Below are 27,990 nucleotides of genomic sequence, written 5' to 3' on the forward strand. Positions count from 1 at the left end.
AAACAGGTACTGATGTACGTCTTTCGTAGAAGGCAAATGGCTTAACATGAACCTTTGCAAGTTGGGGATACTTGCATATATTTTAAGAAAGGGCTTTAGGATGAACTAGATTGGAGTTTGAAGAGCTCAAGCCCTCTCATCTTTTTTCTTGCAATCCATTTCTACATGGTAAATGGCAATGATAATAATTTTGTGGGGTAAGGAAGTCAATGGCCAGTCTTCGCCAGAATAAGTCCTCCTTGTGACTTAAAGACTAGAGTCTTTAAAATTAAGAAATACTTTAGTCATGCTTAGTATTTGACCAGGATTTTTTCAAACACGCGCATTAACAATACCGAATGCTACTTACTGAAGTCAAACTAAAATATGAATCTAACATTTAGATGTTTGTAATTTTTAAAATATAGTAGTACATGGAAAAGTAAAAAATTCCATATTCTGCTATTTTTCTAAGAATTCATTTTCTTTAATTTGTATTTTTTTCATGTATGGAGTAAGAAAGAAACAAGGCAGGGTATTTTCACAATTATGGATAATGCACGTGTTGATAGGTTTGGGAAAATTTGGTCTTTTTGTTTGTTTTCATTTAGTAAACATTCCCTGTGTTCTAGCTCTATTCTAGGCACTGTGTTAGCCCTCGGGGATACAATGGCGAATCATACTCGCCAGCAACCCTCTTGATGTAGCCACAAAACAGACAATTCCGGGGGGGGGGGGGCAACCATTGGTAAACGATTCAGGAGATTAGGAACTGAAGAAAATGAGCTTTTGTTGGACTAGACATGAGAGTTACATAGGATAATCTCAACTACTTCCCAGAGTGCCTTTGAGAAACTCCCTCAAAGGAGGAAATGCACTCTGCATACCTAGTCCTAGTAAACTCCCTCAAGAAAGAGCAGTACTAGAATGTAGACCTAGGTGTGCCTGCATCCTATAGGCCCAGAACACGAAATACTCCTAAATTCCAAATAGGCGCTGGGTCCAGGTCATTGTCCCTCTGGCCGTGTGTTTAGCCTGATTCTCTAAAAGCCGGGGGGGGGGGGGGGGGGGGGGACTCCTCAAACTGGGAATATCGTTTATTGGGTGATCTGTTTCTCCGTACCTCTCATCCCTGAGACTAAGAGGGCTCAGTTGCTTAAGCTTTCGCCAGCTGAGAGATGCAATTGGAACAGACGGTAGGATGTGAATTTATTCAGTCTTCCCCAAGTATAGTATTAAACACATTTCAGCGGCTCGTTACTTATCGCCATGAAATTGGGGTACGCTCTGATATGGACATCGATTCTCTGACGTTTGCACCTCAGTTTCCTCACCTGGGGCTTGCAGGTGCAATTATCCCTAAACTATTCTCCAGGGGTAAACGGCCAAGCAGAGTTTTTTTGTTTCAGTTCTGTATTGTCGTGTCGGAAATAGTTCCTGGTGCTTCGTAAACGTCGGACGAATACACAGCAAGGGCTTAAAAGCAAGGGTTTGGGGGACGAGAAGCGCCGCGAAACTTGGAAGCCGCGTTTTCCTTCGCGCAGGGGTCAGTTTCAGGCGTCAAGATGCTGCGGGGGCGGGGCCCCGCTGCCCGGCTCCAACAAAGGGCCGGCGGCGCGTGCTCCTCGGAAAAGTCCAGGCTGCCGTGCAAGGCGCGGAGTTAGCCTGGCTTTCCTGGACTCCTCGACTCGGCCCCTGCGCTCCCGTCCCGGGCGGATTGGTGGCTCGGAAAGGGCATCGGGCGCCTTTAAATGCTAATGAGAGTCGTGCCCAACTCCGAGGCCAACTTTCCCCACCCTCTTCCCTCCCCGGCCGGTGCGCCGCCTAGAAAAACTTGTGCGGGGCCATTTTTGGGGCAGTAAGATCGAGCGAGGAGCCCAAGAGCGAGCGCGCAGCCCGAGAGCTCGAGCCGCCTCCGCCGCGAGACCCCACCTCGGCCGCCGCCGCCTGCGCCGCGAGAGCCGCCACCGGCCTCCCAGAGAGCGAGCCCCGGCCGCCGCGACCTCCAGCCGCGCCAACCGCCGACCAACCGCCACCGAGGTGCCCGAGTGAGAGCAGAGGAGGCGGCATGAGCGAGGCGGGCGAGGCCACCACCACCACCTCCACCAGCACCACCCTCCCGCAGGCTCCGGCGGAGGCGGCCGCCGCGGCCCCCCAGGACCCCGCGCCCAAGAGCCCGGTGGGCAGCGGCGCGCCCCAGGCCGCGGCCCCGGCGCCCGCCGCCCTCGTCGCAGGAAACCCCGGTGGGGACGCGGCCCCCGCAGCCACGGGCACCGCGGCCCCCGCCTCTTCAGCCCCCGCCGGCAGTGAAGACGCGGAGAAAAAAGTTCTCGGTGAGTCAGGCCCCGGAGGGTGGGGACCGCTCCGAGTGGGGCGGGCGGCCGGGCACGTGCGGGCAGCGCCCGCCGCGTTTCCCACCGGGGGCGCCGGAGTGACAGCAGGGGGTCCCCAGCGCCCGGGGCCGCAGCCCGCCCGCCCTGTGGGGCTCCCGGGTGCGCGCGCGCCGCCCTGCGCTCCTCCCCGCCCGGTGCGCGCCTCTCCCGGTCCCGGGCCGGCGAGCTGGGGTCTTGACTTTTGTCACCTTAGGCGCAGGCACTGTGGCACCTTCCCGTAGTGGGGGGGGGCTACCTCGGTCCAAAGAGGAAAGGAGCGGCGGTCTGGGAGCGAGGACGCAGGGCAGGGATGGCCGTGGATGGAGGGGAGGGACAGACACGTGGGACGGGCACCGTGGAGCCCTCGCTGGGGATCGGGGGTGAGGGGAGGATTTCCCCCGGCGGGGGGGAAGCGGGGGAAGTGGGGGCCGGGGGACGGGCAGGGCAAGGTGGAAAGGCTTCTTGCTGAGAAGGCTCAGGTGTCTGTCCCTGACGCCCTTCCCACATGGGCACGGGAAAGACGCCATACTTCTGTCGGCCACATGCCGGCGAAGGGGTGTTGCAATCCTCTCCGGGAAACTTGGGTCTCGGTCCCACGTCCTCCTCCCTCCCCGTGCCCACTGCTGCGCTCACCAGTCGCTCACGCGTATTCTCCTTCCCGGACTGTGGGAACGCGCTCGGTGCAGCAGCTGAAAAAACTTGGTCGATAGCGTGGGTATGACGTTTGTTCAGAACACCCTTATCTTGGGACTTGTAACTTAGCAGAGCAGGTGGGAAGAGGTCTCGTTCAGGTTTGTGCGGGCAGAGCCTTCGAATGGTTTTCTGTGGTCCTTGTTGGCTTCGTCGTCTTGCTTCAGCGTTTTCAGCCCTTCTGGAACGCCCTGTGAGGCCTTAAGCGGGTTTATGAAGCAGGTGGGTGGTGAAGAAACCCTCCAAAGGGTTCGTGTCTATGTCAGTCGCTCTTTTAAACAGGAAAGTTAAGAGATGGTGTCGGATGCTTCGGAGACATTTCCAGTGTTTGGGGCGGGGCGGGTTTGATCTGTCTGAGCCTTGCCTGCCCAATTTCGTGGGAAGAAAAGCGAATAATGTGAAGAGCGTGTAATACAACAGTTCCATGTTCCCTACCTTGAGAGGCCGGTTTGCTTGTTTTTTTTTTTTTTTTTTTTTTTTTTTTTTTACCGGGGCTTTTTCTCAGTTGCTGGGGAGCGGCATGCTAAAACTAACCTGTGTAGGTTAAGAGAGAAACTTGCCCTCCTCTGCACTGACAGCCTGGAACCTGCTTGGGATTCTTTCTCTCTCCCTCTCTCTCTGCCCCTCCCCTGTGCACACGCGCGCGCTCTCTCTCTCTCTCTCAGAAAAAATAAATAATAGTAATTAAAACAAAAAAACAAAAAACCCCACAACTTGCTCTTATTTTGCTGGACTAAAGGGGTACTTCAGTCTAGTCAGTATTCTGATTATTGTTTCCAACAAATGTTTCTGGGAGCACTTCTGTGCAGAGTGAGACAGCCTCCCGCTTTCCAAAGCAGAGTTAAGATATACTCTTAACGGTAACTTATTTTGTGGACAGGAACTTTTGCAGGTTTTCCCTTGATCCTTGTACCCTTCTGGATCTCAACTGAACTGCTGGATTTTAAACTAAAGCAGGCATCTTGAAAGATGAACGGAACAGAGAAATTAATTCTCTTCACCACCAACTGCTATTAAGCCTCTTCCGCATCCCAGGTGATGAGTCTGGTGGTCTTGTATCTTTCTGCTGTAACTCCCCACTCTTAAAATGAAGGATGGCCTTCTACATGACATTTCAACACTGGCTGTCCCTGCCCAGAGTGTCCTGCCATCTCCTTCCCTCTGCCAGGCAAACACAGGGGTGCCTAAAATGTGCCAGGCACAGTGCTGACTGAAATGGAATTCTGGTTTTGGAGTCTTCATTTGAGTTCCTACAAATAGTCCTTAGCCTCAGTGGATAGCCATAGGCCGGAGAAAGTGGTTTCCCCGGGTGAAAGAAAACTTTCCTTCTAATAAACATTATGGAAGCCATATGGTCTTCCTCTGTCCCCTCTTCCTCCTTGTGTATGTGACATGAGGGTATGGTTTTAAAGCAAGAAGTGTGCATGAATGTGTTTGACCCTGTGAAATTGTTGGGAGTGTTGGTGGAATTAGGAAAATTTAAAAACCTACACTGAGGAGTCAAAATAGCCTTCAGCCTGGTTTGAAGTTAGATTTGAAAACCATTTTTCATCTTTTTTTTGCTGTTCTGTTAGTATTGCCTTTCTAATCAAGATTATTCCTTTAAAAGAGTTCCTGTCTTTATATTGTCCTAGGTTATTAATTTTGGGGCAAATGACAGGAGGCACAAAAACTCTATCACTTGAAATAACTTAAAAGTGTGACATAAAAGCCTATGGTTTATCAAAAATGGGCTCCTCTGTGTACATTTAGATCTAAAACATAATTTTTTTTTCTTTCTTCCTTGACCTTCTAATTTCTAATTAAATGGTTTAAAACCGAACATTCCAAAGGTTCAGTCTCTTCGTTGGAAAGATCTTCCTCACTTGGAATTAGAGCTGGAGATTGCTCAGTCAGTGATGGGCTCTGAATGACTTTGGAGGCATAGATAGAGCTGGGTTTTTTTTTTCTTTCCTTTTTTTTTTTTTTTTTTCTTTTTACAAAGAGAGCTAAAATACTTCCTTAAGTATATCAATATAGCGAAACTCAGAACTGGCTCTGTCCACAACAAAACGAGTCCTAATTACTAGTTTAGTCTTAAATTTGAAAACTGAATTCTCATTGTTTATCCTTGGAAGTTATAAAGTTTGTATGTCATAGAGAAGCAGCCCTAGTAACAGTTAATGCTGTTGCTTTCATTCTCTTCTAAGCGTTTTTTTTTTGTTGTTGTTGTTAGGTACTGTATTGTCAGATTTCCTGTTTCATTGAGTCTTGATAATCGCTTTATGCATTTCCTGAATTTAGACATAGGCATTTCCTAGAGGTTCTGAATTTGACATTCACAAGTGATTCAAAGGAGTCTTCTTAAATCATACTTGACGGCTGACATAAATATGAATGTACGAAGTACAAGTTATAGGACCATCCTGTTCATTTAGATTCCTCCTCTTCAATTCTGTTGAAGTCTGACATGGTACAGAAAGGGCCCTACTCAGCGATGGGAAGTAGAGACATTCAAGTTAAAGAGGGAGATTTTGTAAAAACAAAAACAAAACCCAAAAAAGGATGAGTTTGACTCTCCCCAACTGCAGGGAGCAGGGTAAACAATGAAACAGAAGCCCAAATTCATCACTATGGTTTGGAAAGGCCTGTTACCTCCTGTCTTGGGGTGGTGAGTACAGAACGGGTTGAGACAGCATCAGTTCTATTATTACTCTTGACTCCTCTGATAGGCCCCCATCTGGCGGCTGGACAAGCTACTTTATGTCTTTGTAGATTAGCTAGTAACAGGGAGCTACTATTTCACTTACTAAAGTTTGCCTAATCTCAAAGTGCAAAAGTGATGTGTTAGGGTCATTGGTACTTGACCTTGTTCGTCTGTCTACATTCTCATTTCATTAGACCCTTCTTTGGCACCGGCAAAACTTTTCCATGTGAAAACTTTAATCGTAAAGAACGTTGTTTGTTTTTTCCGTGATGTCTTTCAATTTGAGTTATTGCAGAAATGTATAGACTTTCCGACCACTCCTTATGACCGTACTGAAACCTTTAACGAGGAAGAAAGCTGTAGGCTTCTGGAAAGCATTTTCCTATGGTGTCTTCCCTTGCTCCATTTTCTTTTCCTAATATATTTTAGAATTAAGCCTTTAATGGTTTCCTCGGGTATGTTTAGGCTTTATATAATGCTATCAAGACCTTAGTGATATGAGCTTTATCTCTTTGTAGGTCAGATACTAATTTATCTGCTTAATCTTATTTTAGCCACCAAAGTCCTTGGCACTGTTAAATGGTTCAACGTCAGAAATGGATATGGATTCATAAATCGGTACGTGCTTGTATCTCCGTACATGTTTTAAATGCATGCTTGCTTTGTGGCACCAGCAGTTTATAGATCCTTGACCAGACTTTTTAAATGGCTTGTGTAAGTTTTTTTGTTCATTTTGTTTTCAGTTGATGGCTGGAGTAAGTTTTAAGATTTGTAAGCACTGTGACCATTCTCCTTTCTAAGCTAGTGGTTATTAAATATGAATTAAAATACACTTCCAGAGTATGGATAAATGACATGTTTTTAAACATCCAGTCATTAAAAGAAAATTGAAGGTGAGGGAGATAAAAGAGACATGGGAAGGGCCTTAGGACGATTGAGACCCTATCTGTAATTTCACAGATGGAGAAATGGAGTCTTAGACTGGTTAAGCAACTTTCCCAGGGTCACACAGCTAGTGAGTAATTGAGCTAGATCTGTAACCCAGGTCTGGCCCAAGTCCTGCGTAGAAAGTATAGTGTTTTCTTTAAACGACGGTAGCTTCTAACCCTATAGGAAGGAGAACGCAGCTGTGGACTGTTGGCAGTCTGGTGATGTTTTTAGGTGATACAGTCATTCGCTTTGCCCCCCCCCCCCCCCCTTTAAAGATTCCTTAATTTCTTCCTTATCTGATTTGGTGGGGGGGTGGGGTGAGTTAGGGCAGGGTGGTGGGGAGGGTGCTGTTTTAGGTTTCAGTGTAAGGAGAGCCTAGTTCACAGCTGTGCCCTGTCCTTTTACTGTCTTGCTTTGCTTTTTACTGGGAAGGAAATCTCGGGCTCTGATTACATTCCACGTGATTTAGGAGGCGATGAGAGGGAAGGGATGTTTCTGTAGATTCCGTGCACTTGGATCTAAGCACTGTGGTAATATGGAGGAGTATGACGGGGATCTTGCAGGTTTGGAAGTTTTTTACCAGGGACCGATTCTGGACTTCTGAGTTAAGTTGAGGAGAAACAAAGATGTATGTTGCCTTTTTTTGAGGTCTTGGGATCTAAACTCATAAAACATCTGTTCTTTTAAGTTTTTCCCCATATCTAGTACTTTCATTTGTGAACTTTTTGTCTTCTAACAGAAATGACACCAAAGAAGATGTGTTTGTACATCAGGTAAGAGGGATAATAAATGCTACGTTTGCTGTGTGAAGAGACGGGTGTCTGTGATCTGCTCGTGTCCCGTTTCCAAGATGAAGTCCTGTAAACCATCATTCCACTCTAAACGTTTTGCACGGTTTTATTCTGGCAAGAGAGCACACTTGCACATTTTAAGATCGGCAGATAAACTCTTCTGTCCCATCATTTTAGCCTTTTATTTTTGCAGTCGAGCGAAGTAATACTCAGACCAGTTGCTAATCTTTAAAGCCTTTGACTCCTTAGCAGAACTCTGTTCCCGTGTTACCATCTTATTTTCCTGATTTTGTGGTTCCCCTTCCGTGTTTGGCTGGAACTGATGTGGCTTTTGCCTGGGTGGGTGTTGGTTAAAGCTCTTCTCCCCGAGTGGCTCTGACTTGAAGTAAATAGCGCAGCAAAGCAGATGGTTAGGGTGTGTGTAGCCAGGACATGAGAAAACTCCCCAATGCCCAGGATAATCCTCTCTCCTGTAAAAATGAGGCATGGTTAGCACATGTCCGGGTCAAAAGGTCCACATCCCTTTGGATTCGGAGATGTAGGAGATGGGTAAAATATGGGAACCATGGGCTTCTTGGCTACTGATGTCTTTGTCTTTCTTTACATTCCTGGCCTAGGATGCTCTTTATTTCATTATGCAGCCTGGACTTGTTTTACAACACAGGTTAAAAGAAGAGATGCCTGCCCTCGTTGTTCCTTTTGTATATTTATTTAATTTCCAGCCAACTGTCTCAAGTCTGTGGGGAGCTTTAGTGTGTAACAGGAAAATACAGAGTCAGGTACTAAGACCAGTACCTACCTGCAGGGCTCTGTGAAGCAGCATCTGGTTTTCTTTGGTTTTGTTTCCTTCTGTTTTGGGTTGTGGGCGAATTGGGGTGGGAGTGGTGACTGGGGAGAGTAATATCTAAGATTAAGCTCTCTATTGTGGTTTCTGCTGTTTACGTTTCTGCTTGACTGGATGTATTTCAGTTGTGCCTAGATAATCTGAGATTTTTTGTTGTTGTTGTTGTTGTTGAGACCCAGTGACCTTTAAAGTTAAAACAGACTGAAAGAAAGTGTTGCTTCTCATACCTAGAGGTTAATGGGTAGACCTTTGGGGTTAAGCAGTCTGTGTTTGACAGCTACATTATAGGGACCTCACAAGTTTGTGTCCTGGTGGCCAGCATCATTAGCCTGCGAGTCTATGACCTGATTCCAGCCCCCATGAGGTTGCGTGGTGAGTCACCTCCATGTGTTGAGGCCTGCCCCGTTGAACAGGAAAAAGGGAACGAGCCGGCAGGGAGGGGCTGTTTTTGGAATGGCTGAATGTGCTAACTGCGCGCCGATATCCTGCCCTGAGCCGCCTTTCTTCCTCCGTGGGTGAGGTCTCTGTGGCATTGGCTCCTTTTTTTCCCCTCCTCCCTCCCACTCAGAGTAAGGGAAGGGCTGGATTACACATGCCTAATCGCTTTATAAAATAAGGTTGACCTAGTTCCATAGAAACTCAGAGCCCCTTTAACTATTTAGAGATACCAGCTAAAGAAATGGAAATTCTTTGCAGGAATTATTCTCCCCGCCACTGACCGAAAAGGGGAGGCCTTTTCATACGCAGATACTGAGGTGCAGGTGTTTCATGCAGCAGAGCATCTCCATTAAACTTTTAATGTATTATCACAGAATGTGTAGGGATGAGTGAGATACAAATGGTGTGATGGGGAAAGTATTGGATAAATATCATATAGATACAGTGCAGGGATATGGATTCCCCCTACCCACCCTGCCTACCCCCCCCCCCCCCCCCCCCGCAGGCTGTATCTTTATGTCTTCAGCAAAATCCCTTACCAGCTTCATTGTTTTTCTTCTCCATAAAATGGAGGAAGGGGGAGAAGAGGCCAGATTATGATTATCAGTAATGTTTCGTTCCTGAGGTAATTGTGTGTGTTCCATCAGGTGTATTTATCCCCCCTGGCATTTTAAAATTCCTTTTCTCTAGTCTTCATCATCCCTCCTCTCCTTCGCTCCTTTTAAAATTCTTTTTGAGATTCTCTTGTCTGTAGATAGTTTCTCCACCTAAAAAGAAAAATAAAATAAAAAATATATGTGTGTTAAGCAGGACTTCATGAAGGCATCCCCCCTTTCCCCTCACCCATAGAGGTACAGTCTAAATCTTAGATGCCTAATAGCCTGAGGGAACTAATATTTCCAATTTCATGATCAGGCTGTAACGGAGGTGGGTACTAACTCTGCACATGCCGTTGAATCCACCTACCAAGATGAATTTCAAAGGATACCACAAATTAAGAAAACACGGAACATAGTTTTACTGTGTTTTTGTTCTGTTTTGTTTCGTTTTTTATTACTGTTTTGAAGATCCAGGTGAGTGGGAGAGTAATTTCAAAAAGTAATAAACTTGTATGCAGTAAACTTGCGAGATGAAATCTGTGGCCAATATTGACATACTCTTCATTTAGAATTTTCTGTTCTCTTGACAGACTGCCATCAAGAAGAACAACCCACGGAAGTACCTGCGCAGTGTAGGAGATGGAGAAACTGTAGAGTTCGATGTGGTTGAGGGGGAGAAGGTGAGACTATCGTGGCTGGGTATCGAAGTGTGCTAGCATACGGTTTTCTTGCATAGTGAGTGGTCTCTCAGCCCCTTATGAATTAACCTTATTTTGGATTTTTGACAGAAGTGACTTTTAAGTAGAAAATTTTTGATTACTGAATACCGCTATAAATGTTCTTTGATTGATTATAAAAGGAGGTTGTAATTTCTCAATAAATGATGAAGAGCCCTATTTAGTTATAGAGGGAGAAGCTAATTTTTCAAAAGTTAAAGGATGTATTTTATTTCGGTACCAAATGTATATTCCAGTGTAGATTAAAATTTTATAGTATTTTTTTAATCCCTGCACCCAACATGGGGCTCCAACTCATGACCCTGAGATCAAGAGTCAAATGCTCCACAGACTGAGCCAGCCAGGTGCCCCATAACACTTATAGTATTACAAACAGATAAAAGTTGCTTTGGGGAAAAAGATATCTTTTTTTTTTTAAGTTTATTTATTTATTTTGAAAGAGCACGAGTGGGGTGGGGTGGGGGGTGGGGGGAGAGACGGAGGGAATATCCCAAGCAGGCTCCACGATGAAAGTGCAGAAAGAGATCATGACCTGAGCCAAAATCAAGAGTCGGATGCTTAACCGACTGAGCCACCCAGGCTCCACATTTATTTAATACAGAAACTTAAATTATTTCTTTACTAATGTGATCCCTCAGCTGTGTTGCAAACCTGGAGTTTCAAATCATCCACCAGCAAATGCTGACCTGTAATGATCTCTGTTATCCCATCCAACTCTTAAAATTTTGTATTGCCAGGTTAATTTCACCTTCATATGTTTTCAGAACTTGAGGTTTTACAAATAGATGTTGAATGTGAAATATATTCTTTTGAATCTCTTTTGTCTGATTTTTTTTTTTTATGTTTTTGAAGCATTATTTTATCTCTTTGTCTGTAAGAGAATAAGAACGCTGAGTGTGTTTGAAGGATACTAAGACGGTCTAAAGCGGCACCACATTTGTGGAAACGATGTCTTACTCAATCCAGGACTCTTCTGTTGCTGCCGAGATGGGAGAAGTTTCCCTCTCAATAGCTCAGTGCTGGACAGAGCCACTCGAGCCCATGAAGAGCTGTTCTCTTAGTGCCTCTTAGAATAATCTAGGTTTCAGCGTTGTTCTAGGATGATAACATCTAATTTTTTTCCCATGGAGAAATATTCTTCCTGGTCTAGCATTACTTCTTTCACAATCGCATTACATTTACTGGTGTGTGTTCTTTAAAGAGGTACATACCGTTTTTGAAGTTAGCATAACCAAACAAGAAGGGAGAGTTTAGGTTGTGTGAGCAAAGAAACTACATTTATAATCAGGACACCAAGCACCTTGCTGATCTTATTAAGACTTGGGTGAGTATTTGAGATCACGGTAGGAATTGTGGGTACGTTCTGCCAGCTTTAAACATTCTGATTGTCCCAGGCTGGTTTTTTATGGGGGGCATGGGTGAAAGGGGTTAGTTGAGTTAGCTTCTTTTGATTTTGAGGCCGTCTGTGTTTGTCTTCTTTCTCAGGGTGCAGAAGCAGCCAATGTGACTGGACCGGATGGCGTTCCCGTGGAAGGGAGCCGTTACGCTGCTGATCGGCGCCGTTACCGACGTGGCTACTATGGCAGACGCCGTGGGCCTCCCCGTAATGTATGTTGTCTCAGTGCCCAAAAGAGTTTTCACGTGTAAAACGAAGTATACATACCTGCAGCAGATAAATGTATCTCCTCCCGGAGGCACAGAATGATTTGGTTTGGGAAGGGAAATTTGTAGTGCCCAGAATTCATCCACAGCCACGGGTCTCTTTGGAAATTTGCCATTCAGAAGTTGTATCCGTTTGTACGTATTTGGCTGCAAGTAACAGACAACTATCTTTTAAGAGGGAGGGCTTAATTAAGATAGGCTGTGCCAGGGTCGTCAAAAGGGCTTTCTCTTTATTTGGCTCTTTTATCTGGCCAGAACCTGGTCATGTGGCATTCACTGGCAAAGGGGAGCGGGATTTCCATGATTGGCCCAAAGCGGTTCATCTCTTGGCACGAGCACTGTTGACCTCTAAGAAAAGAAGTGTTTGGTTGGCAAGGAGAATGGGGGACAGCTCAGGAATAGGCAAAAAACCCAGCACTGACCGCAGAAGTATTAATTTACCTCGATTAAGTAGCTGGTTTATTCAGCGTAGCATTTTCCCATTATTTTAAAATAAAGAAGCAGTAAGTGATACTCCAGATGTTTAGTTCTCTAGATTGGTAACAATCCAGGCGAAAGGGTTTACAACCGGGTCTGTCTGGAGCTTACTTAGAAGGCTCAGTTTGAAGCACGCTCAAGGCACCCAAAAAGAATCCCATTCATTTGTGGTCATGAGGAGCCTCTTAAATTTGAGTCCTTTTTTGAGGTTTCTAGAATTAGTACTTGGGATTGGCACTTACAGAATAAGACTCGAGATGCTTTGTGAGCCCTAGACTATGACTTTGCGTATCATCCGAGGAAACCTTTTGAAAAATGTCACCAGAAAAGAAAGTCTGCAAAATGAGAATGATTTATTATTATGCTTTGATAGATTTATATCTTTCCACTTACCTTAATGCTTTCCCTCTTCATTCTGTCATCTTCACACCCTGCCTAAGTTGATTTTTTTTTAATGTTTGTTTATTTACTTTTGAGAGAGAGAGTGCGCACACATGCAAATGAGTCGGGGAGGGGCAGAGAGAGAGGGAGACAGAAATCCCAAGCAGGCTCCATCCTGTCAGGGAAGAACCTGACACGGGGTTTGATCTCATGAATTGTGAGATCATGATGTGAGCTGAAATCAAGAGTCGGATGTTTAACCGACTGAGCCACCCAGACGTGCCCCACCCCCCCACCCGCCCTCCAGATTGGTTTTTTATCAGCTACCTGATGACCTCTTATTTTTCTTTCTGTATTTTTCTTTATTTTATTGCTATTTTATTTTTATTCTTTTTAAGTTTCTATTTTGATTCCCGTTAGTTAACATAGGTGTTACATTAACATGTTTCAGGTATATCATCTAGTAATCCAACAGATGCATACATCACCGTGTGCTCATCGTGACAAGTGCCCTCCTTCATCCCCATCACCTATTTCACCCATCTTCCCATCCCCTCATCTAGTTTTGTATTTTTCATACCCATGTTTTGCTTATCTTACTGATTTTTTTTTTAAAGTTTATTTATTTTTGAGAGAGCACACACATGCATGGGGATGGGGCAGAGGGAGAGAGAACTTTAAGCAGGCTCCACAGTCAGTGAAGAGTCCAACGTGAGGAGTCCAAGGTGGGGCTGGATCCCACGACCCTGGGATCATGACCTGAACGGAGTTGGACGCTTAACTGACGAGCCATCCAGGTGCCCCCCTTATCCTGTTTGATTGTTTTTTGTTCTTTGTTTTTTTTTAACATTTATTTATTTTTGAGACAGAGAGAGAGAGCATGAACAGGGAGGGTCAGAGAAAGAGGGAGACACAGAATCCGAAACAGGCTCCAGGCTCCAAGCTGTCGGCACAGAGCCCGACGCGGGGCTCGAACCCACAGACTGCGAGATCATGACCTGAGCTGAAGTCGGACGCTTAACCGACTGAGCCACCCAGGCGCCCCTCCTGTTTGATTGTTAATAAAAACCTGTGCTGGAGGTGGCGAGTAGGAATGAGCTACTGTAGCATTTATTATATAGCATGTTAACTTTTCCAAGTTCATCAGATTCACAGAACTCTGGTTGTGATGGCAGTCGACCCTTGAATAACACGTGTTTGAATTGTGTGGGTCCACTGACAGCAGGTGTTTTTTGGTAAATACAGTACATGAATATAAATGTATTTTCCTTATGATTTTCTGAATAACATTGTCTTTTCTGTGGCTTAATTTGCTGTAAGAATACAGTGTATCATACACGTAACATACAAAATAGGTGTTAATTGACTGTATGTTGTCAGTAGGCTTCCAGGAAACAGCAGGCTTTTAGTTGTTAGGTTTTGGGGGAGTTCGAACACATGGGTTTTTGACAGCGTTGGTGCCCCTAACCTTGTCGTTGTTCAAGGGGCAACTGGATTTTGATTATTACGTGAATTCAGAAGTAAAAGTGGTAGAAAAACGTTAGCAGTTTTTCCTTAAAGACTTTCCTCCTCAGCTGGAAATTGCAAAGTCCTGCGTGTGAAAGCTACTTAGAAAACTTTCAAAATTCTGAAAGTACGTGTAAATGAAGGTGGTTTTTTTTTTTTTTTTTTAATTGGGTTGTCCTGACATCCTGACAGCTTATTGACTATCTCTCAACAGCATGTTTGGCAAGGGTGGTGCCATTATTCCTATTTGGAAACATAATTAATGCAAGATTTGGCTGTTTAAAACTCAAAAAGGTATAGAATAGCCTAAAAAGAAGAATAATGCAGTCTCACACTTACTATTTTGGTGTATGATTTCTATGCTAATGTTTCTTTTTTACTTTTTTATGCTAATCTGTGTTACGTAGTTGTAGATTGTAGCTGATACAGGTTTTATGTAGTATACAATGGCTGGATTTTTCTGAAATTACTGGAGGCGATAGCTGAAACTTTCACCTTTTGGGAATTTAGTTGCCCGTGTGGCTGATTCTGGAGTGTTCTAAATCTTAAATACCCTCACCCCCAAAAGAAATGGGTCATTATTTTATTAGTTTTTAATTTATTCATTTTTGAAAACTATAATTACTTCCCTTGATTGCCTTTTGTATTCGCATATCTATATCCTTTAGTGTAAGATTTGAAATAAATTCTTTGAGGGATGTTTGGCTATTTATGTTTTTATATAAAATATTAGTATGTGATATATAGTAGCTTAAATATAGGAAAAAATGTGGGGTCGGTAGTTTCCTTTGTTAATAAGGCCTATATTTAGAAACTGCCTGTATCTATTACTTACTACTATAAAAGTGCCATTAAAACTTTATTCCAAAGCCTATAAAGAAAATCATGCTGTAAGTCAGTGGTTCTCAAACTTACTGGTTTTTGGACCCATTTGTATATTTAATTATTATCGATGACCCCAGAGGTTTTATGTGTGTTTATATCTGTTAGCAATTAGAGCAGACATTTAAGAGATATTTAATTGATTGTAAATAAGCTCATTACACATAAATATAAATAACGTTTTTAATGAAAACTGGGCTTTTATTTTTATTTTTTGATATTTTTAACGTTCATTTCTGAGAGAAAGAGAGCAGGGGAGGGGCAGAGAGAGGGACAGAGGATCTGAAGCAGCACAGCCCAATGCAGGGCTCAAACCCACGGACCGTGAGATCGTGACCTGTGCTCAAGTCAGACACTTAACTGACGGAGCCACCTAGGCGCCCCTGAAAGCTAGGTTTTTGAATTGAGTGAGAAGAGTGGTGTTGCTTCATATTTTTGCAGGTCTCTACTTGATTTAATAGAAGCCAGCTGGGCTTTCGTATCTCCTTCTGCATTCAGTCAGCTAAGAGGCTCTGTGTCCCTGTGGCTGTTTGGAGCCTCCATATACCCATGAGAGAATAAGAGTGGAAAGGGCAAATAGTATCCTTGCACCATTATGAGAATCGTTTGAACTGGGTACCCGCCCCCCCGCCTCTGAAAGGTTTTTGGAGACCCCAGCCACACTTTGAGAACGGCTCTAGGAAGGTAGGACTCTTAGGACAAAACTGTTAACACCACACAATGTTTTTTTTCTTGCTTTGCCCTGACTCTGCCCCATTGGATGGCAGATGTTGGGAGACACACATTAGCTGGAGCTATTAAACTGTTAACAACCTTGTACATGTTTTCTTTGGTTGTTCAACTGATGATTCACCAATTCTTTTTTTGAGAGAGAGAGAGAGTGAGAGCATGCGTGGGGGAGAGGAACAGAGGGAGAGAGAGACCAGAGGGGGAGGGAGGAAGGGAGGGAGAACGTGAGGCAGGCTCCACACTCAGCACAGAGACTTACGTGGGGCTCAATCTCAGGACTCTGGGATCGTGACCTGAGCCAAAGTCAGGAGCAGGGCGCTCAACCGAGCCACCCAGACACCCTCCCCAGCCCCACCGTTATTCACCAATTCTAATGAGATGACTCGTCAATTCATTATAGATTGATTGCTTTTGCTTTTCTGCTTCTTAATATTTTATCTGCCCAGATCTACTTTAATCTTAATGTAGTTTATCCCAGGTAATGACACGATAACCTGGGCTAAATGCATTTTGTCCGTATAATAGAGGGGACTATTCCCTTTGGGGGAGATTTTGTTTTTCCTTTGGTGATATTCATCCTGAGCAGTATTCTTTGGTTCTGTCCTTGCTGAAACTTCTTCTGAATCTCTGTTTCTTTGCTTGCTAGTACGCTGGGGAGGAGGAGGAGGAAGGGAGCGGCAGCAGTGAAGGATTTGACCCCCCTGCCACTGACGGGCAGTTCTCTGGGGCCCGGAGTCAGCTGCGCCGCCCCCAGTATCGCCCTCAGTACCGGAGGCGGTTCCCGCCTTACCACGTGGGACAGACCTTTGACCGTCGCTCACGGGTCTTTCCCCATCCCAACAGAATGCAGGTAAAATTGCACCTGGGACTTTTCTTCAGCCGTCCTCACCCCTCCGTCCTTCCTCTTCCTCCTCCTCCTCCTCCAACACCAGCCGCCGGAAATCAGACCTTGCTTGTGGCTTCCTGATGCTCCAAAAGCTGTGAGGCGAGGCCTTTAGTCTGCTCTTTCGGAGCAGCCATTCTAGTGACATTTTCAAAAGCATAACCACAGGAGCCATGCCCGTAATTGGGCGCCCTGGGGAACACGGACAGTTTAAAGTAGAGAGACAGGTGGTTATGCGTTTTAAGACTTTGAACTCTGAAGTCAGCAGACTTGGATTTGAATCTTGTCTCTGCCAACTTGAGTCTGTGAGCTTTTGCAAAAACTGAGTTAATTCTCATCCATTGAACGGGCATAATAACGTGCCTCTTCCATGGGGTCATGGTGATTAAATCAAAGGCGAAGATATTTAGCTTGGTGTCTTAGGACAGAGGAAATCTATAGAGTTTTTAATTTGCGTGAGATAGTGTTAGTAAGAAAACCTGTTGTAGATGGGGATTGTTGATGAGTTATTACTCTCCTTTTTTGCTGAAAAATACTGACAGAGCTATTGTGAACCTGACCTATAATCGATAAACATTGTAACAACTCTGCAGTTCCCCAAGAAACTTGGAAAACTTGGCATAGGACATGATTTTTTGTTACCACTAGCTATAACTTTTTCCTCTTAGTGTCCTTGGTTTTTGTTTTCTGTTTTTCCACGAAGTGTTTTGACTGAACATTATGTTCAGTCTGTTCTTTGCTACCCATCTCTTATCCCATCATGCATGACTATGTTCTTTCTACATTGCTTCTTGTTATTTCTCTTCTACTCTTTAACAGCTGTCCCTGACGAATGTGCTAAAAATAACGAGTAGACTTGCATATATGGAGAGACTGGGTACATGGGGCATAGTAGGTTTCTTTAGGGCAGCACTCTGGGCTTCTAGGAAATGAGAACAGGAAGAGTCAGGGAGATTGTAATACACATTTATTTTTAGGGCATTAGTAGTACTTTCCTGAAATAATCTTTCTTAGTATTTTGCACATCCACACGTATCTTTTTTTGAGAACACGATTCTTTGCTATGTGGTTTAAAATAAAGTATATTTTACCTTAGGAATTGAAGGTTCAGAGCAAAGGGATTCTTCAGTGCTATGTAGAACATCGTTTGCAGAAGCTGGTTGAAAACTAGTTTTGAAAAACATGTGCTTATTCTGATAATCACATGGAGTTGTTTTAACTTGAGCTGACTATCTTACCCATTCCATATATGAAATAAAAGCTGTCCTTAGATTCCTTCAGTATTTTTAGAATCTTTCTAATACATCCCATGCTTGGATGTTCAGACACTAAAGAAGTCTGCTTAAGGCAATCAGGAGCATCAAATGAAAATCCCTAAAACTCTCTTCCATAATAGCTAGGCTAATGGTTTAAAAGTATAGTGAGATCTCTAGGATGTTAAATATTGAGGTCAAATAGAAAAGTCTTTGGAAACATTTTTTACTGTATAAAAACCAAAACTGACACAACAGGGGGAAAAAATGATAATATACAGACCAATAGAATTTCCCTTCTGTACAAAGGACATGATATAGCATGATACATCAGTGACCACACGACTTCTGGTTTTTCAAAGATAATACCTATCTAGCTTAATTTGAATTTAATTTCCGCTTGGAAATTAAGTCGAATCGGTTACTGAACCGATAGCAACATTTTGCCGTCTCTGAGAAAAGAACTGTATGATAGAGAAAAGGGAGCATGAATTATTTGGCACTGACGAAGTGGCAGACGTTTGAAATCCGTTCTCGTTCAGTCTTCCCTGTAGCTTTATGAAATTGGCAGTGGTTTCCATATTTTTGTTGGTGTTGTCACAAATGAAGAGATTTGCCTATTCTAAAAAATGGGCAACTTGTACCTAAGGTCCTGCGGCAGAAAGTTGTAGAACTGGATTCAAACTCAGCCTCTGCTAATGCTCTTCCCGTTCCACAGTTCTAGTAAACTCTAGCCCTTCACACATGCTAATTGCTTTTCCTGTCTGCTTTTTGTGGATCAAGGTTCCTGAGGAAGCAGCAGCTTGGCCTGTTCAGAGAACTAAAGGGAGGCTCCTGTGGTGACAGTGTGGGTGAGGCCCAGGGGGGTAGGACATGAGATTAGGGCGATGTCTTAGAGCAGATAGAGCATGTCTGGTAGACTGATAAGGACTGCTGACCTACTCCAAATGTGATGAGAAGCCAGTGAAGGGATCTCAACAGGGAAGACATATTTAGGAGCCCATCGGACTATTTATGGAAGCTAGACCACAGGAGGCAGCAGTGGACGTGGGAGAGACCGGCTGCTATAATCCCCTGTGCGGAGATGGTCCTGCCGTGGATGAGAGTACTAGCAGTGGGGGTGTGCTCAGTGGTCACATTCTGGCAATATTTTAAACCTAGACGTGACGGCATCTGATGATGGAGTGAATGTGTGGTGCGAGGCGTAAAAGATACCCCTGTGGTTTTTTATTTAAGCAAATACGGGAAAACAATAAAGATTGGGTTTAGGGGAAAGGTGAAAACCATCTGGAGATCTTCCCTCCCCCTCTGCCCCCCCCGTGCGACCCCCGCCCCCCCCCCCCCCCCCCCCCCCGTTAAATTTTACCTCCAAGTGGAGATGTGAAGTAAGTAGGCAGAAAAATAAAACACAGCCAAGAGGGAATATGCGGCTCAGGTTAGGAAGGTGTAATTTTAGATAAGGTGGCTACAAAGTCTTTGGGCTCATGTTTGAGAAGAGACCTACGTGAAGCGAGGGAGCGAGTCTTTTAGGTCCTGGGAGAAGCCATGAATGGCCGAGGGAAGGGCAGGGACAGAGGCCGAAGAGAGCCTGAGGAGGGCAGACGAGACCAGGTGCGAGTTTGAAAGGTCTGGCGCAGGATGGGATGAACTCCAAAGTGGGTGTAGGTGGAACACTGATCCTAGGACTGAGTCCTGGGCACACCAGCTTCCTCCAAGATGAGGAAGATGAAGAGTCTGGGATGATGAGATGGAGCAGATAGGGAGAACATATTTCCAGAAGGAGATGCCGTGTCAAATACTGAGGAGGAGAGGAGGGAGTTAGACTGCGAGTGGATTCCTGTTGTTGGTAACTTGGGAGTTAGTGGTCCGGTAAGGGCAAAAGTCTGATTAGCATGAGTTCAAGAGAGGGAGAAGAGGTCTCGTATTCTCCTTTGAGGAGGTTTCTGTGGTGGTTAGTTAGTGGTGGTGGTTTTCCTTTCGTCTGTAAAGGAACTCAAATGGGGCAGTAGCTGGGAGGAGGCTATGGGGTCAGAACAGGGTTTTTGTTTTTGTTTGATTTTGAGATGTAGTGAGTTCTCTCCTGGCCTCCCAAGCCCTCTCTTCACCAACAACTTTGTGAAAGCCGTTATAGGTGGACAGATCAAGTATGCTCTACGTGCACACACATATACCCACGTTTATATATGTGGAACTCATGCTGTGTGTGTGCATATATGTATTTGTATATGTGTGTTCCTTATTTCTGTCTCCAGAAATGGCCTGAAATCAGTGACTCCTTAATAACATTGAGCATACCTGTCCTCCAGTGTTTTGTTTCTAAATACCATTCTCCAATAAAAAGAAGCTCTCTTGGAGAAGTGGCTGATTTCAGAGCTGGGCCAGAGAAAGTACAATATGAGCCCGGAACATCTTGTTGTGCCAAAACGCAAGAAAGTACTCAAAGAATGTTGGAGACATGTCAGAGGGACAGGAGCCAGTTTGAAAGGGTTCCCATTGGCCAGTAATGATAGTAACAGATTATAACTCATTGAATAAAATAGAAAACCATGAGTCTATGCAGATATAAATACATAAATGGATATATTGAGAACTTGATGAGGAATGAAACATTTACACACTTTGAACGTACTGCTCCAAATCCTCACTAATTACAAAGAGGAGAAGAGTAAACGTACAGCAGAGTAGGCTTGCCAGATACTACCTTAACTACTTCTGAACTTGAACGTTGTCAGTAACGGCACAAATTGAAACCATCTGCCGCCCAACGGGATGCGATGCGAAGGGTGCGGTGTGACTTTTATGGCTTCCCTGCCAGATACACAGGAGCTAAATCATGAGGAAACACCAAACAACCCCCAAACTGAAGGATAGCGTATAAAATAACTGGCCTCTAATTTTTAACAGCGTCAAGGTCACGAAAGCCAAGGAAATGTCGAAGAACTGTTTCAGGCAAAGAGCTAAATTCAAGGCATGGTTCTGAATGGGTCTTGGCCATCAGGGACATTACTGGGACAACTGGTGATACTTGAACCGGGCCTGAGGATTAGATCTTGTACTTCCAACTGTTTTGTAAGTTTGTGATTATATTGTAAGAATTGCAAAAGATGGGTGCCCTTTCAGCATGTTTATGCACCTGGATGGAAATGATGGAGTAGAGAAGGGGGAAAAGTATACAGTGAAGGGGAGGAGGGATAGAGAGTTTAAGTGTTCTAGGAGGTGAGAGAGGGGTTGGCTTTGGATATGAGCATAGACCACTTACCCAGGGTTAGGAGAGAGAAGAAAATGACAGCAAACACGTAGGTGGGTAGATTTGAGAGTGAAAGAATGTGGAAATCCTTTGCTGTTGGCTTTTCTTTTCCTAGTGTAACATGGAGAAGTAAAAGATGTTAGTGTTGAGAAAAAAAGGTTAAGATGTGGCTGTGTTATAAAGAATTTTGGAGATGTTTGGTGGGTTTTCTTGTTTGTTTTTAGTTGTCTTTTCCTTTGGAAGTTCCACAGTAAATAAATTTTGTACCCCCAGTTTGAAATAAGTTTATTATCAAGGAAGTATGATTTTATTTTTTAAAAGATTAAATGCAAAGAGATGGAAGGAAGCAGTCAGAAGCGAAGGTGTTAAAAGGTGTGGGAAAACGTTTAAATGTAGAAACCATTAATGGTTGAAGGGATACCCTGTTCATAGAATTAGTGGATCTGAGTTTGAAAGGGGGAAGAGATTCTCATTGCTCAAATGTAGCATATCATTCTCTTTCTTTCTTTCTTTTTTTTTTTATTAAAAAAAAAATTTTTTTTTTAACGTTTATTTATTTTTGAGACAGAGACAGGGCATGAACGGGGGAGGGTCAGAGAGAGGGAGACACAGAATCCGAAGCAGGCTCCAGGCTCTGAGCTGTCATCGCAGAGCGCGACGCAGGGCTCGAACCCACGAACCATGAGATCATGACCTGAGCCGAGGTCGGACGCCCAGCCGACTGAGCCCCCCAGGCGCCGCCCCCCCCCTTTTTTTAATGTTGTATTTATTTTTGAGACAGAGAGACAGAGCATGAGCAGGGGAGAGGGGCAGAGAGAGAGAGAGAGTGAGACACAGAATCCGAAGCAGCTCCAGGCTCTGAGACGTCAGCACAGAGCCTGATGCGGGGCTCGAACCCACAAACCACGAGATCATGACCTGAGCCGAAGTCAGACGCTTAACTGACTGAGCCACCCAGGGGCCCCTCATTCTCTTTTCTTTTATAATAATGGGTCCTTTTTTCTTTTTTTTTTCATGGTAAGAGATGAATGAAACATTTCAAAGTGTTTAAATTAGTATTATCAAATAAGACTAAGAGCTCTGTGACACAAAAGACTGTTGTAGTAGAAGTAAGTTTTTCTTTCCTATCATTCACAAAGATCTAAATCATTGAACAGTTCACTGTTAAAGTTGAGGGTTCTCAGCTTTATTATGAAGCATTTTACTTTTTACTTAAAAAAAAAAATCTGATGGGGCACCTGGGTGGTTCAGTCGTCTAAGTGTCCGACTTCGGCTCAGGTCATGGTCTCGTGGTTCGTGGGTTCGAGCCCTGCGTCGGGCTCTGCGCTGACAACTCAGAGGCTGGAGCCTGCTTCGGATTCTGTGCCTCCCTCATCCTCTGCCCCTCCCCCACTCACGCTCTGTCTTTCTCAAAAATAAGGAAACATTAAAAAAAAAAAAAAAAAAATCTGAATGCAACTGTGTGCTCTGTGTCTCTTCTGTCTGGTCGTATGACATTGACTTTCGGCTCTGACTGCCTTCTTGTAGGCTGGTGAAATTGGAGAGATGAAGGAGGGAGTCCCAGAGGGAACGCAACTTCAGGGACCGGTTCATCGAAACCCAACTTACCGCCCAAGGTACCGGAGGTATGTGACATTGCTCCCTAACAGCCAGTTGAAGGACTTGAGAGAGACAGCATAATGGATGAGACTGTTGGGGGGCCTGTTGTACGGATCTATTATTGGAAGATCCATTGGAAGAAGTGGCTGCTTCGACTGGAGGTCTAAGGATTAGAGGGACTCTGCAGTGTGTTTTCCAACGGCCGTGGGACATGTCCCCCCTATTTAACAAAATATTTTGGTATTCTTGTGCAAAACCATTGGTTTGTATGGGTTAGCTGTGATACGGTATATAGATGAATATTAATTTTTTTGTTCTATTGAATGAAACAAACAGAAAATTAATTGATGGGTCGTTGGTCAGTGGCCGTGCCAGAGAAAGGAGGAAGTGAGTGCCAGCCAGCATGTGGGGTACTGAATAGTCCCATCACCAAGGCAGTCTGGGGGTTGAGTCAGGCTACAGATCAAATTGTGTGTCCGTTCCCACCTTGAAGTTAGTAGCTGTGTCTCCTTTGGGAGGTTCCTGGACTCTTAAGACTTACTTACCAGGTCTATAAAAATGGACGTTAAGGAATATTTTACAGTTTTTAAAAATACTAACGAATCTAAGCTAATGGTACCTGGTGTATATATAGTAAGCCCTCAGTAAATATTAGATACTGTTACTACACCACCAATGGTATTCATATTAGTGAAGGAGTAGGTTTTTGTGCTTTGTGCCTTGTGAAAACTGAACTGAGCTCGACTCCCTCAGAACCTTTTAAAGCTCTTTGTGTCATAAGCCTTCCTGTTCCTTTTCCTGGTCCTTGATGTAAGTGAAGAAAGTAGACCTTCACTCCTGATCGATATTTATACCACCTGGAGGTTTGGCAACATGGGTTTATTGAAAGGAGAATATATTATTTTGGGAAAGGATTTATGCCAGTCTGTGTCCTTTTCCTCACAGGATTCATTCCAGTTGTAGACATAATGACTCTTAACGATTAAATACTAAGAACTTCCAAAATAAGAGGTTTCACAGAAGTGCCTTAACAAAAACAGGAGACAGTGGTTCCATCCCGGTCAATCCCTGGCTGTGTGATCTTGGGAAAGTTACATTTGACTTTTTTCGACCTGTAAAAAGCAGCATTTCTCTACGGTCCAACCAAATACTTAACCTCTCAACACCTCTTGATTTTTCTCACTAGAAATCCAATGTACAGAATTAGCATTGAAATTAAATGTTTAACCCAAAAACATACCAGCACAGACTCTGGCACGAAGTAATGTTAGAGTTCCTTCCGTGTTTAATCCCTCCAGGCTCCACTAAACTCAGTTCGTGGAGGGCAGGTACCAGGAGCCACTCTTCTTTTAAGATTTTACTATCTGTGCCTGTCAAGTGCCTGGCAGGACCATGATATGTGTCCAGAGTGTGTTTATTCACTACAAATAGGTATTCAGATGAAGAGGGAAAATGGTGGAAAAATAGGCTTTTTTCCACAAAAATCTCTGCTCCATTTGCTGCAGTAGCCTGTGTATCATTCTTTTTCTTTTGTTTGTTTAGTGTTTATTTTTGAAAGAAAAAGTGTGAGCGGGGGAGGGGCAGAGAGAGAGGGAGACACAGAATCCGAAGCAGGCTCCAGGCTCTGAGCCGTCAGCACAGAACCTGATATGGGCCTCGAACCCACGAACCGTGAGATCATGACCTGAGCCAAAATAGGGAGGCTTAACCGACTGAGCCACCCAGGCGCCCCAAGCCTGTGTATTCTAGCAATAAATACCGATCACTTGACTTCTTAACCTTCAAAAGTAAAGATTATTCTTGCGGCCCCCTGTCCTGTTGCACTGTTCTCTTTTCTTTTGCATTCTCTGCTCTAGAGGCCCTCCTCGCCCCCGACCTGCCCCAGCTGTTGGAGAGGCTGAAGATAAAGAGAACCAACAAGCGGCCAATGGTTCAAACCAGCCATCTGCTCGCCGTGGATACCGGCGCCCATACAACTACAGGCGGCGCCCCCGTCCTCCTAATGCTCCTTCACAAGATGGCAAAGAGGTAAATCCAACCAGCCGGAAGGGGATGTTGCCACATCATCCTTAATCACGTCAAACTTTATTTAGTATTCCATCCTAAGTGTGGTTTGATAACCTGCCAACTGGCAATCATTTAACATTTTATGTTATCATTATATTACGTATGTATTTATATTTGCAAATCATATAAATGTCTACTATTTATATATTAAGGTAATATGTATATAGCATTTATAGGTATTCTATTATATAATCTGTATATGAAAGATAATACAATATTTTTAATATTTTAGTTAAGATCTATGCGTCTATATATTATGGAGAAAGAATGCCCTGTACGTAACATAAACAAACATTTGAGTTCAACTAGTTATCATTCTCTGAAAGGATTATGCATACTAATGGAGATTCAGAATTAAAATGTTGAAGGCTCTCCGAACGTAGGACAGCATTTACAGAGAGGAAGCTCTCTCTAAGCAAGCATTAAAAGCAATTGTGTATCAGAGACTTTGTTGCGGAGAGTGGTGGTGTTTAGTTGCCATTTATTGGCCGTTCTTCTCTGATACTAAATTTTGACTCCCACTTAAGAATAGTTACTTTTGCAGAGTGATTTATCTTCGTAAGCAGGAAGATCCCAGCTTTTGAGACCTTTTAGTCTTGAACTTTCCATTGTCATCCGGGTCGATTAATTTCCGGACTGTGGTTTTGTTTCGTGGCTTACTTAGACCAAGGCAGGCGAAGCGCCATCTGAGAACCCCGCTCCAGCCACCGAGCAGAGCAGTGCCGAGTAACACCAGGCTCCCCAGGCACCTTCACCATCAGCAGGTAAGAGCTCGGGCAGCCCGGGCCTTGAGTTGATTTTTTTTTTTTTTTTTTTAATGTTTATTCATTTTTGAGAGAGAGAATCAGCATGAGCGAGAGAAGGGGAGAGAAAGAGGCAGACACAGAATCCAAAGCAGGCTCCAGGCTCTGAGCTGTCGTCACAGAGCCTGGCACGGGCCTCGAACTCACGAGCCATGAGATCATGACCTGAGCTTAATGACGTGAGTCGGACGCTTAACCCACTGAGTCACCCAGGCGCCCCTGATATTTTAAGTATTGTTGATTTCAGTCTGAGCCAGTTCTGTGGTTCATCTGGATCAGCCGTCCTCTCCTTTTAGGACTCCGGAGAAAGATCAGTTTTAGTGGTTAAATATGGGATTTGACCTTACTTTGCTAGGTTTTGGGGGGCATAAGCATTTGACAGTTATTGATGGTCATTTTTTTTCTCTATAGACATAATTTTTAATATTAATACCTCTTAACTTTTGAAAGTTTTACTTTTGTGACACCTAGTGGCCAGTTTGAACAGGAGACCGATCTACAGAATAAACTAGAGTATTTTTTTCTTCCCTTCTCCCTTTGATAACTAACATAATTGATTTTGAGGCCGTGCAGTATAATGAGCGAGAGCCAAGAGGTTTATGTACTCAGTGCGGGAGCCACTGCTCATTTGCTGGGTGGTGCTGAGCAGTTTGTTTATTCTCTGCCCCAGCAATGTCTGCTGCTGGTAAAACAGGGATACCAACTAGACTTACTCACCAAGTGTTGTTGCAAAGATTTAGTGAGATAACACGTGTAAGGTGCTTAATCAGGGCGTGGTGAAGCATAACCTCCCCATAAAGGTTAGCTTGTCTTTATTGATGTTTCCTGCGTTTCTGTTTTCTTGGTAAAGGTCTTGGAAACTTTCAGTATAGAGGTAGAAATAGAACTAGACTGACCCAATTGTAGAGCCACTCCTAAAGGGATTTATAAGCCATAGTTGTTTTCTTTCTGGGTTTTTCACCTACTAACTCCTGGGGCTTAAATTTTTGAATATTTGTTGGTTGTTGTCCTTTGCATTAAATAAAGAATATGCTTTTAGTTAAAAGAGACTGTAGAACTCACAGCCTTCCATCAGGTAGACATTTGCTGTGCTGGGAATATTCAGTTTTATCTCTAGGTTGTGTGGACAGTATCATAGAAATAAACTCCCTATTTAAATTTGCTTGCATGAACTGACTTAGAAATATGTATCAGTCATTTGGCTATAACCTTCTACTTAGTAACGTTATTTCTGGGTATTGCTTCTAAGGGAATAATCCAAAATACAGGGCAACAAATATTTGTACTATTTATAATTTGTCTAACGCTGGGAAGTGGCTCAGTGTTGGGTTTGTTCACGTTAGGAGATATTGTGCAACCACCAAAATAATTATGAAGAATTATGGATGCCGTAGTATCATTTATTTGAAAAGGCGTCCTGATGGTAATTTTCTTTTATATAATTTTAAAAGAAATGTTGGAGAGAGAGAGAGTGCACATGAGCAGGGGAGGGGTGGAGAGAGAGGGTGAGAGAGAGAGAATCCCAAGCAGGCTCTGCGCTGTTAGCCTGATTCGGGGCTCAGTCTCATGAACTGTGACATCATGACCTGAGCCGAAGTCAAGAGTCAGATGCCTAACCGATTGAGCCCCTCAGACACCCGCTTTCATATAATTCTATAAAATTTTTACTATGTACTGAATGTTCTGGTTTACACAAATGTTGTATTAAATGTGTAGGGTTACAGATCTGTAGATGCGAGAATAGATTATGTGTAGACCTTCTGAAATACTGTCTCCTGAATTACATGAAAAGCATACTTTTTGCCTTTTTATTCTTAAACTCTTGGTCATTTTGTCACTCTGAGTTTGGTTTCATTTTTTTTCCAGGTGACCTAAGGAAATTAATGACCATTAGAAAAAGAAAGCACAGAGCAGACCGTGACCTTACCAACACCAAAGAGACATGCAAGCAATAACATGGAAGAGTCATGACCAAGATGTGGACATTAGAACGTTTACTATCCTTTATGAAACAGACAACTATGAAAGGAAAATGTCAGCCAAGTTTCCTAGCCAGCTGAGATCCGGGAATGCCTGCACACAAGACGAGAGAGCAACCTCCCCAGTTTCAGCAACCACTAGGTTTATATTTTTTTTCCTGGTTTTTACTGTTTTGGTAATATAAATTGAAAGAAGAAATATTAATACCACATGGGGAGAACCCCAACCAAAGAAATCTGAAATATATAGTAAATGCTTTTTTTCCCCCTTTTTTGTTCATTTTGGATGCTGGTGCTAAACTTCCAAGTGTCGTGATTTAAAAAGAAATTTTATGCCCTTCTTATTTATTTCTAGGATGAGGGGAGGATAACATTTTTGCTTTCTTACGTGACTTGCTAAAAATGTGCAGTATGGAGTTCCTCAAAAATAAAATTTTTACCCTTGAAAGGAAATGA

General features: G+C 43.7%; 1 protein-coding gene across 2 annotated transcripts; it reads left to right on the forward strand.

Moving 5' to 3' along the window:
• Nucleotides 1-1,850: 1,850 nt before the first annotated feature.
• On the forward strand, nt 1,851-27,987 carry YBX3 (Y-box binding protein 3). 2 transcript variants are annotated; one of them, XM_086714079.1, is made up of 10 exons: nt 1,851-2,312; nt 6,282-6,345; nt 7,397-7,430; nt 9,920-10,009; nt 11,552-11,674; nt 16,350-16,553; nt 22,614-22,711; nt 24,542-24,713; nt 25,417-25,516; nt 27,422-27,987. In XM_086714079.1, the coding sequence occupies exons 1-9, from the start codon at nt 2,048-2,050 to the stop codon at nt 25,480-25,482; spliced, it is 1,116 nt and encodes a 371-aa protein (XP_086570205.1). In that variant the 5' UTR covers nt 1,851-2,047; the 3' UTR covers nt 25,483-25,516; nt 27,422-27,987. The 2 variants fall into 2 exon arrangements, with proteins under 2 accessions (XP_086570205.1, XP_086570204.1); XM_086714078.1 differs by lacking the exon at nt 16,350-16,553 and having other exon boundaries at nt 1,857-2,312.
• Nucleotides 27,988-27,990: the final 3 nt, after the last annotated feature.

This window comes from Puma concolor, chromosome B4, assembly GCF_028749965.1.
Source record: "Puma concolor isolate L17-30 chromosome B4, mPumCon1.1.hap2, whole genome shotgun sequence".
Lineage (NCBI taxonomy): Eukaryota > Metazoa > Chordata > Mammalia > Carnivora > Felidae > Puma > Puma concolor.

What these genes read in the sequence shown, in the direction of transcription:
- YBX3 (XM_086714079.1), top strand. Translation starts at nt 2,048, where the DNA reads ATGAGCGAGGCGGGCGAGGCCACCACCACCACCTCCACCAGCACCACC. An exon ending in TACCGCCCAAGGTACCGGAG is followed by an intron (nt 22,712 to 24,541) that starts GTATGTGACATT and finishes TCTCTGCTCTAG; the next exon opens with AGGCCCTCCTCGCCCCCGAC. An exon ending in CTTCACAAGATGGCAAAGAG is followed by an intron (nt 24,714 to 25,416) that starts GTAAATCCAACC and finishes TGGCTTACTTAG; the next exon opens with ACCAAGGCAGGCGAAGCGCC.